We start from the raw sequence: 11,226 nt of genomic DNA on the forward strand, positions 1-11,226 counted from the left end.
TCCAAATATCTCACAACTTACTTATAAAATGTCTCAATTTGATAGTAATTTTGAGTCTTATGGTCTCCAGTTAGTCAAAATGTTTTGCTTTTACCTTTTGTCTTGCACGTCTAGCATTTTCTGACTCGGAAACTAAATTGAGAAGAGTTTCAGACACTTGTGAAAACCATAAATGTTTGGAGGAATTTGGGAACTCCCTTGTGAATGCCATTACAAGTTGTCGCCAACAATTGCAGCCTAAGAGACTGTAAGCTTACACGACTTTCTAAAGTAACTCCAAGTAGTTAGCAGTCATTAGCTTATAGGTTTTTAAACTTTTTTATTTTGTTGCTCTTCATTGGGGGGAGTGGTGATGTAGCAGTTAGAGAAGATGAGTCCAAAATCGGAAGGTCGCCGGTTTGATCCCCTGGACTTGCATCAAAATGTGTGTGGGAAAGGTGAAGCAAGCACCCACACCTGCCTCCACCCTCATTTGCCCCACTCTGGGCCCATGAGTAAGACCATTAACCCCCACCATCTGCTTCCCCTAGATGGTAGTTCTGTATTCCACACAGAGGACTGTGGTAGCTCGGTGGTCTGTGGTTGCATCAGGAAGGACATCCGAGGTAAAAACAATCGCCACGTCTTCGTGCGACTTAGTTCGCTGTGGCGACCCCTGAAGAAGAGAGCAGCTGAAAGAAGAAAGATAAATAAATAAAACCAGTATAGTTCCTCTCCATTGAATTAAAGGATGCATAATTTTCAGAGGGTTGCAAGGAATTTGCAGAAAAAATATTAAGTGATTTAGAAAGTTTTCTCTGATGGCCCTGTGAATCACAGCGTTGTTCGAACTGAGATCACATTTTTCTCAAAGTCCCTTAAAAACAAACAAACCTGAGCTTAAGTAAAAAAAAAAAAAGGAATATAAACAATAAATAAATATTGAGTTTGACACTATAGCGGTCTGTCAACATGGTTAAGTTTAGATTTACCTTGTGAATGATTTAAGCCTCGCTCCTCATCAGTGTGATGCTCCTCAGCTGCACATGCTGCTTAAAATATTACAGTACTTCGCTGTGTTGCAGTGATGCTAACACTGCTAACAGATAATGACAGCCTAATGTGCATCATCGTCAGAAAAAGTTCCACATGGGAAAAGCACTCCTCACAAGTTGCGTTGTTGCCGTCACTACTCATTTTCAGCACTGGCTTTCATTTTCCCTTCCTAACGTATAATTGTCTCATCAGCTCAGCTGCTGTGTTTAGCTAGGTGCCTTTATGTTAACATGTCACGTCGGCAACGTGTCGTCTGACTGATGATACAGTGGCATAAATACAGAAAAGCCAATGAGAGAATATAAAAAGGGAAGAAATTAGTAGTATGAATTATTTTCTGATATCTGGCTTGATTATTAATCTGTAGAGTTGTAGCTGTCAATACAGGTGACTATTGTAGCGTTCGGGATTGGTGTAAGTCAGTTGAAAACCAGGAAATACACATGTACATGAATCATCATCTATTAAAACTGAGATGATGGGGAAGTGAGACTCAAGGTCGTGAAGGTCAAGAGCCACCTGCATCATGAAGGACCCCACTCACCCAGCACACACACTTTTTGCCTCGCTCCCCTCAGGAAGGAGGTTAAGGAGCATTAAGTGTAGAACCACGAGACTGAAGAACAGCTTCTACCCTGAGGCTGTTAGACTCATGAATCTCTAACCAGAATAATCACTGTGAAAAAAAAATCACTGTGCTGCCACTTGATTGTTATGTGCTGCTGACTATCCATGCTGCTGATCTCATGCTGCTGATCTCATGCTGCTGATCGCATGCTGCTGATCTCATGCTGCTGTGTTCATTCGTGCTCGTCTGCTCACACAGACTCATGTTCGTGCCGCTGTTGTTCAGCGTATTGTTTTTGTACTTACTGTTTAGCGTATTCTTAGTTTACCGTATTTCTTATTTCATATCTTAGATCTTATTACTGTTTTTCTTTATAATTTATACTTTTGTTGGATGTAACTGGGACCCTGTGTACACAATTTCATTCCACCACATGTACTAAATGTGATGAGAATGACAAATAAAGAAACTTTGATCCTTCTCTTAATGTTTGCCCAGCCCTACTAGCTTGTTTCTGGTGGAATTAGTTGAAAGGCTGTTCTTTGTTTCAACAGTGAATGTAAAAAGACAGATTTTTATAAGACATTTATGTCACAATGCCTCGTGTCACTTTTCTCAACGAGTGTCTATTTATTTTATATCTCCTGTGTTTCCAGATCAGATTGGCTCGTGAAACGTCAAATCAACTGCTGGCTGGTTCGGGGCTCGTTTTTCTAGTTTATTTTGGCTGAGGCGCTCAACTTCCTGTTGTGTTCTGGACGATGGTGTTTATGAAAAAATCACAAAAAATGGTTACAATTTGAGCTTCAAACGTTACGCGTCTTTTGAGACGCTCCTAGATGTATAGACCATAACATGTTTGGGGACTCGCCCGATCCTGCTTTTGACATTTGTTTGCATTATTTTGTGTCTGTTGCTGTAGTTATGAGAATGAAATACAAGATTTAAAATCTCCCTGAGCCACGTTTTTATACTCCCGTCGAAGGTGGACATATTATGATCGTGTCTTCGTTTGTCCGTGACCTTTCTCTTAACCCGACGTGTAACTTCTCATCTGCTTCAGATAATTTAATTAAATTTCATTTACACATGCAACATCACTAGACTGATTGTTGCGTACACTTTTCTTCACCCCAGTTCCAAGGTCAAAGGTTAATCAAAGCCTTTGCTTGTTTGGGCCCTTGCTGCAGATTGCTGTATAATAGTTTGTCAGCAGGTGTTTAATACGCCAGTACTTTTGTTATAGTTTGTGACAGTGTGGAGTTTTGGTATTTTCTGGTCTCTATTAAAAGTGTCCTTTCCTCCACTGGTTTTGTTTTTGTTCTTCCCTTTCTTTTAAAATGTAGTTTAAGTTGGATGATTTTGTGGCTCATCCCACCCCAGAACTCTAGTTGTTCCACAAAAGAGCAGGTTTTGATATTTGCTGCTCATTTTTACAATTTCTTTGTCTAAACAATGAAAAAAAAACAAGAGTTAAAATAAGAAGTTTTCACTGCTCCGACCAAACGCCCATATTTTCCCTCAAGTTAGTCCTGGTCTGCCTTTCAGTTTGAAAGAAGTGGAAAAAATCCATTTCTGGTCTCTGGAGTTACAAGTTCAGCGCTTGGCCATTCGAGAAAAAGATCTTGATCACATGTGAACTCCTGAAATTGGAGGCAAAAGCTGTTTGTTTAAGCTCTGCGTGGTTTTATTGGGCCCTTCTGAGCTTGATGTGATTAAGTTCATTTGTCTGATACCACCCTTTTGTCAACAAATGGAACATTTAGTGAAAAAAATGTTCCTCAAGTGGAGATTTTTAAAGAGTTTTTTTTCCATTGATGTGGAAATATTGAGCTTTTCTGAAACTGACGGAGCAGATGTGCCCAGTCACTTTAAACCTTTTAAGGCTTCTGGTTTGTATCTCTGAACAAGTGTTTGTTCTGTGTCTTTTTAATTTGTTTCCACTCTATTCTGTTTCTCTTTCTTTCTTTGCCCCCCCTGTGTTTTTATGTGGCAGAGGAACAGCTGTCTCGTGCAGGCCGGACCGCCCGGCTGCAGGCTCTGCTCAAGTCGAACACTAAGCTCATTGTCTTGCATGCACACACCCCCGTATTCTTGCCCACCAGCCACATGGTCACATCATTCACATTTTTTGAGAGGGGGAAAGGAAGCAGAAGGCAACTTAACCCACATTATGTAATAAAGGTTAATAAACGAGTAATGTTTTTTATTGAAGATTATGATGATATTGAAGATGAGCTGCAGTTCAATCACCTACTCACCTCTAATCAGTCCATTGTTGTGTTTGTCTGTCACTTCTGTTGATATCCCTCTAATCCAGACGGTAGACAGCACTTATCTTAATTTAAATACTTACCTAAAAACTGAGGTCTAGTCATCTCGGTTCTTAAAGATGTTTACTTTCGTTTCCCTCCAGAAGATGATGTGTGAGCACCATCAGCTGTGATGACTTGCGTCTTTAATTCTGTTATGACTTCAGAGCTCCAACATCACAGCGATTTGCGGCTCATTTCCACCGCCTCAACCTGAACGCTTAACGTTTTCCTTATTTTCTTTCTCATTTGCAACTTCCCCTCTGGGCTTTTTATTTTTCCCTTCCTTCCGACACCTTCTACTCAAGTGACTCTTTCATTTTTCCCATTTGCACTCGTTTGGCTCCAAATGCTTTTACTCTTTTTTTTTTTTTTCATCTTTCCAGGAAAATAATCCAGCAATTTGTTTTTGCAAATATCTAATGCGATGATATGCCTCAAGGCGTGGTTACCTTGCCAGTTATGTCTTCTTTTAGTGGCAAGAATGACAAGTATGATGAGGAGGAGGATGGATGTGAAGGAAATGTAACGATTATTCATGTTGAAGGACAAGCTGAACGTCAGTGTGCGGTCAGATCAGATGCTCGTCACATGATGAGGAGCAAAGATTTAAAAAATGGGGGCAGAACAGAGTATGAAGCATAAATATGTGATAAAATTTTGTCTTATGACCGTTTGGGGAACTAAATGTGGCAGCTGTTTTCTTGCAATGAGACGCATCCTTTGATGGGGTCTTTTATCAGTTTCTGTTGTGCATCTATACAGTATATCTCTGAGCATCTACAGTTTATTTCTTAGCCTCTTTGTATCTTCATGCATTAATCCCTCTGTCTCATCTACACGACTTTATTAGTATGAGAAAACGAGAGCAGTCCAAACGGAGGAGACTTGATGGATGAATTGTGCAAATTTGGCAGGGTGCATTCTGTTCTCTGTAACAAGTGCATGGCACTCTTCTGCCTTTTCTTGTGTATGTTTGTGCCCTTTTATACCATTGTCTTGTTCTTTCACAAAAAACCCACTCAAAACCATTGTTCTTCTCCATACATTTTCTTTGTCCATCCATTCATCCATCCATTTGTTCATCTCTTGGCCAACAGTATCGTGCAGAAACGCTGTGAATAATTTATCGGCCTGGATTGCTCTGCCTTCCTTTTCTTTTGTTTTGGCATGCTGTAAAATTGAAGAACATTTGGTGTATTAGATTCATCGTGCCAACTATTGCTGGTTGAAAAATACCAATATAGCTAATAACCATTTAACAAAGAGCCTCATCAGCCGTCATGTTTTTAAATTCATATATGACTGCTGTTGTTTTTTTTATAGCTTTTTGTTACTAAAAGATTTACATGACCTATGGTTGTCCCTTGTATTTTACAGCAAACTCATCAAGGGAACATTTTCAAACAAACAATAAAATAAACTTTCTAGAAGAAAGGAAGAATAGAGTCCTATGTGTTATCATACTATGTTCCCATTCAGTGATGAAATTAGTTTAACCCATCACACATGAGATACACCTGTGGAGCAGCGGGCAGCTATGCAAGCGTCCGTGGAGCAGTTGGTGCATATGCATCTTCCTCAAGGATACCACGACATATGGGCATGGCGGGGAGTTGAACCTACGACTTTCTAGTCCCACGTCGGCTGCCCTACCACTGCACAACAGCCGCCCATCTAATGGTATAACACCACTGTACTACTAACAGAATGGTTTAGTTAATATTGGCTCTGTCGGGGCCATAATGGAGCCTCAGAGTAGAAGATAAATAAACTTGCGTTCTTAAACAAAGTGTAAGAAGAAACGAGACTTCTGGCATGGTTTCGAGTTCCTAACTGCCTCTCCTGTCTGACATTACCCTGGGGGGCCTCTGTGTGCGGCGCACTCTCCTGTCTATGCAACTTGTTTTTGGTCCACTGTCCAATGATGGATTGTCTTTTTGATGTGAATTGTCCTGCTGCCTTCATCAGTCTTGGCCCAGCTACCATCTGAACGAGCCCCTGCACGCTCCTGAATGCCTCCCAAGTCTTGGTGTCCTGTTCCGAAGACTCAACTAGGGTTGACAATGAGCTGCATGTGGAGGTTTGGTCTGAGGCGCAGTGCGCCTATGACTCGCAGTTCGGGCTCAAACCTCAGAATATCTACAGTGAGGTGCACAGTCCTCCATCTCTTGCCCAATAATATCATGTTTACAACCAACATGTGTACTATCCTGATGCACGTGCATCCAGGTAAAACAATCCAACAAAGTTAATTCAGGTCCTCTAGACGGTTTCTTTTTGTTGAAACTTTTAGTCTTCCATCCAAAAGACTTCATCAATCAGAGGAGCCACAAACAAATTCAGTCTTATAAACAGCATCTTACATAGTGGGTCAACCAGTCTGATGGTGCTCGGATAGTTTCTGGAGTCTACCCTCTCCCCCGCCAACTTGTTTGAGGCAGTCATGGCCAAAGTGGTTCAAAATAACGTGTACTATTGTTAGTAAATTTGTAGTACATATGCATACGTAGCTGTTTGTGGTATCAATCTGTCATCTCCCAAGGTCAACATTCTTGATGTCACTGTGGCTAAATGGAAAAAATACTTGGTAATTCCCTACCAAAGTTGTATTTGGCAGGATATAGATTCTATTGTCTTAATTGACCAAAGTTGAGGCAATGAAACACTTTCATTTGTATATAATGAAAAAAGTTGAATGTTTGTTGAAAATAAAAGAGGACAGGAAAATATATAAAGTCAAAATACAAATCGGTAATAAAGCATTTTTCATTTTTTGTTGATCCCACTGCATGACATTAGAAAAGCATGCACTGATACCTGTTGCAATAAATCCTCTTTTCTTCACCATTATCTACACTAGGTGTGGGAGAGGCCATCAGGTTTGGTAAACATTTCACTGGTATGCTACTCACAGCTTTAATACATAGTTCACTGAATATAGTAGCCTAAGATTTACTGCAGTCCAAGCAGTTCTTTGCAGTATAGATATTGCAATCAAATAATGTATTTTGCAGTCCTAGTTATAATCAAAGTAGGGATGCTCTATATTGGATTTTTGGCCGATATGCCGATTATGTTAAAACTTATTTGCTACAAAAATTGTGTAACAGCTGTAAGAGCTGGTGACATATATTCAGTAACAGCCATATGATCTGCAGAGCACTTTAACTTATATTAAATGAAAAGTGTTAAATGTTATTTATTAGCATTAGTCACCTGTGATGCTGTCTCACTTGTGGAGGCTTGATCCAGGTTCCTATAGCAGCAGTGTGGGATCCTCTGCACTCCTGTGCATGAAGGACAGACTTTTTAAGTTCAAAGTTTTTGTCTATCCATTGTGCTGTAAGACTAATCATGCTAACGGGGCTAACACGACGTCCAAATGTCTGTGGTAAAACTCACCCAACAAGTCGTGCTATCGGCTGTTAGCTTCTCGATGACGTCGGAAATGACGTCTTGTAACTCAGGGTAACGTTACGTCGGAAAAATATCTCAGACTGGGGACAATGTAGCGAGGCTCAGCGTGGTCCAAAAATCTTCGGAGTCCAACGTCCTCAACGAACAAAAAAAACTTCCACACTGTCAACATTTTGACTTCTTCCTCTCCGCCGTGATCAGATCAGGTAGGCGTGCGTGACGTCATCACCTTGTTCTGATGCTGCAGGTATCCTTGTCACTGGGTTGTCACACAAAAACAGCATCTTTTATATCGGTGAGTTATTTTGATGGAATGGCCCATGTCCGATATTTAATTTCAACATTAATATCGTCCGATACCGATACCATACTGATAATATCGTGCATCCCTAAATCATAGTGTCTGGTTTTGTTTGCAACTTTAAAATTAAGGTTTAGCTTGAGCTTAGTGAGCACTGTGCTCATTAAATGTAAATCCTATTCATACATTCTGCAGACACTGTGTGGCACATTTTAACTGCAAGCCAGGTAATTTTAAGAACTTCATCAGGTGGGGATTTGCTTGAAAAAGGTGGGAATGTGACTTTAAATGGCTTTCTAGAAAGAGAACAGCAGTCAGACTCCAGACACTCTGAGCGAGAATGAAAATCTTGACTGACTGCAGCTTGAAACCCAACTATCCTAGATTCAAGGTTCCTCAAGGGAGCCTCCTTGTTCATGATGGGAATTGAGCAGAAAATGTGCTTCACAAATCGTAGCAATGGTCTGAGCTATTTCACACGGAGATGGACAACCCTCCTTCATCTGGTACAGCCCTGCTAGCATTAGCATCAACATAAATGTCCTGATGCATGCTCAATAATCCAGGTAGAAAAAGACCAGATTTAACTTTTTTAGATCAACATAAATCTGATGTCCAAGATGTTTAAAGCATGCAGACTTACAAAATACTCACTAAAATCCCGTCATCCATCCATCCATCCATCCATCCATCCATCCTCTTTACCCGCTTCTTCCTTTTTGGGGTCATTGGGGGTTGCTGGCGTCCATATCCAGCCGTTACTGTGTGAGAGGCAGGAGACATGTCTCCAGTCCATCACAAGGACACATACATGGAGACAACCAACCATTCTCTCACTCACATCTAGAGACAATTCAGAGTTACCAATCAGTCTAACATGTATGTTTTTGTTCTGTGGGAGGAAACTGGAGTACCTGGGGAAAACCCACGCAGCACGGAGAGAACATGCAAACTAAAATCTCAGTCTTAGAACATTTTTTTTATTCCATGGTGATTTTTTTCTTAATATTTTACTTGTTCAATTTTGATCACGTTCTGCACATTATCTCTACCTCCTGCGATTGTTATTGTAGGCCATTCTGTTTTATCATTTATTACCCTCATTTCATTACCCTCTCATCATTGGGCCCTTTGCTCTCCGTTTAAATATTAGTTTGTGTGCCCTGCAGGTTTACCAGGGTCTGGATATCATCACCAATAAGGTGACGGCCGAGGAGCTCGCCCAGTGCAGACATCACATGATCAGCTTTGTGGACCCGTTGGTGAACAACTACACAGTGGTGGACTTCAGGAACAAAGCCCTGGCCCTGATATCCTTTTACGCCTGAAAGAAGAGCATTGATTTCTTTAAGACCTGGTCTCCACAATGCTGCTATCACCTTGTTAATTAGTCGTGACCTCAGGGGGAGAATTTATCAGATCTGACTTTTACTAATTAGCGTGTTAGCGTATGTGTGACTAGCTGCTGTGCCCTGATTTGTGTCAGTGTGTCTCGCTGCAGATGTTCTGCAGAGAAAATGAAAAATGGGAGATCACTAGAGAAGATATTTATAGAAGAGTGTGTCTGTGATGCGTTCACACACACACACACCAACAGACACAGACTCTGGACAGTCACACCCTCCTGCAGACGCTGGCTGTCACACAGATGTGGAGAGAGGAGGCGATAACTAGTGAGGGTATTAATAGATCAGGATGGTATGTCCGCACACACTTGTCCCTCTTTCACACACAGGCGCACACCAGTGCGGTGAGGGGATGTGGTATCTCCAAGAATAGGTTTCGGTGCAGCTCGAGCCTGCTGGTGGGAAGAGCGCGACAAGGGGAGAGTTGAATACAGATTAGGAGAGGGAAGATGTGTGTATAAACTATTAAGCAAAAAGGAGTGTGTGGTGAAAGAAACAGAACCTAACGACTCATCATCCCCTCACTCAACATGCCATTCACATAAACCAGCCCTCCAGTTTTCCCTCCTTTCCTTGCTGCGTGTTTGTAATCATCCTCTTCCTCTGTGAGTGTAGAAATCCAGACTTGTGTGCCTGTTTCTGTGTGTGTGTAAGCGAACGGAAGGCGAGCGACGATGCCTGATGGGCCTTTATCTTGTTTGAGTGGTTATTTGATTAGCCTACAGTGGAAGGGGGAGGGTGATTAGGAGCGGGAGTGGGGAGGAGGTGCAAGATGAAAGAAGATGCGACAGAGAAGGAGACCGAGGAAATAAGGTGTGGCACTCAGGCTGTGTTACAGGAACACTTCTTTCATCGTTCAAGTTTATTAGTTCATGTTTTCACTCAATTCTTTTAGGTTAAGTGGACTGAATAGTAGAGTTAAAAAAATAAGAATTTATGAAACAAAAAATGTTTTCAAGGTTTAAAGGTACACATTTTCCCACAAGTTAACTTCATTAGGATTTCAACAAATTGTGCCTTGTTTGTAAGCTTGGGTCAGAATAACACACGCACGCACGCACACACACACTACAGACAAGACAGAGTGAGGCACTCTGTTTTATCTTGACATGTTTTTACCATTTGGAAAAGAGACATCATGGAGTTCCCAGCTTGAGAACTAGCATACCAAACTGGGAACAAAATACTTTTCTGTAAGTTTTGTTTTTTTCTAGAGCTGCCCACAATTAGTAGGTAGGTACTGACACTTCTTTTAGGCTTTTTTCTGAGTGGAGGTTGCATATTTTCCCTGTTCAAGCCTGAACCAGGTACTCCAGTTTTTTTCCACTGAATAAAAACATGCATGTTAGGCGAACTGGTGACTGAATTGTCGTTAGGTGTTCATTTTTTGCTACGTTGCCCTGTGATGGACAGGCAATCTATCTAGTACATCGCCTCTCAAACGAAAACAAATAAACAATCTATTGCTAAAATGCCTCTGAGCCGACAGAGGAAGGTAGTCACAGAAGTGAGTTGGCAAGTATGTATGAAGGAGGAGCGTGGCACATACAGTGCTTTACTCTTAAGCAACAGCACTGCTGTCACTTTTCTTGTTTTATGATGCCGGCTTCACGTGTCTAAGCACATGCGATCATGGCCTTTGGCTAGCTCCACTAGTTCATGTTTAGACAAGAGCACATTTACAGTAAAGGTAACGTAGAGGGGGTTCTTCTTTGCTGACTTTTTGTTGAATAACTGTGAAAAGGACTATTGTTGTGCAGCTCCCTAACAGACTTCAACATAGATGATGTGCACAAGAGAAACAAACTGCCGATCATCGTTGGAGGAACAAATTATTACATCGAGTCTCTACTGTGGAGAGTTTTACTGGATACAGGGGTCAGTGTCATGCACACTGAACGTTAATGCATTTTGTTATGCTGTTAAGTCCATTCTGATACTGTTTGTCAGTGAGATGACTTTATCCAATGTAAAATCAATGTTTTATCTAAATGGAGACAGTTTTTACAGCCTGAAGACTGCCACCATCATCCCAGTCCCAAAGAGCTCTAAAGTGACTGGTCTGAATGACTATCGGCCAGTGGCCCTCACCCCGATAGTCGCTAAATGCTTTGAAAAACTGGTCATGACTCACATCAAAACAACCATCAACATCAACGAGGACCCTCATCAGTACGCATACCG

At 41.3% G+C, this 11,226-nt stretch overlaps 1 protein-coding gene across 1 annotated transcript in view; it reads left to right on the forward strand.

Moving 5' to 3' along the window:
• The window catches only part of trit1 (tRNA isopentenyltransferase 1), a 67,234-nt gene that overhangs the window by 21,733 nt on the left and 34,275 nt on the right, over positions 1-11,226 (forward strand). The window contains exons 2-3 of the mRNA XM_037693606.1: positions 8,806-8,946; positions 10,822-10,920. Of these exons, the coding sequence (XP_037549534.1) occupies positions 8,806-8,946; positions 10,822-10,920 (240 nt within the window). The remainder of the gene's footprint in view (positions 1-8,805; positions 8,947-10,821; positions 10,921-11,226) is intronic.

Source organism: Nematolebias whitei, chromosome 19, assembly GCF_014905685.2.
Source record: "Nematolebias whitei isolate Nwh7 chromosome 19, NemWhi1, whole genome shotgun sequence".
Lineage (NCBI taxonomy): Eukaryota > Metazoa > Chordata > Actinopteri > Cyprinodontiformes > Rivulidae > Nematolebias > Nematolebias whitei.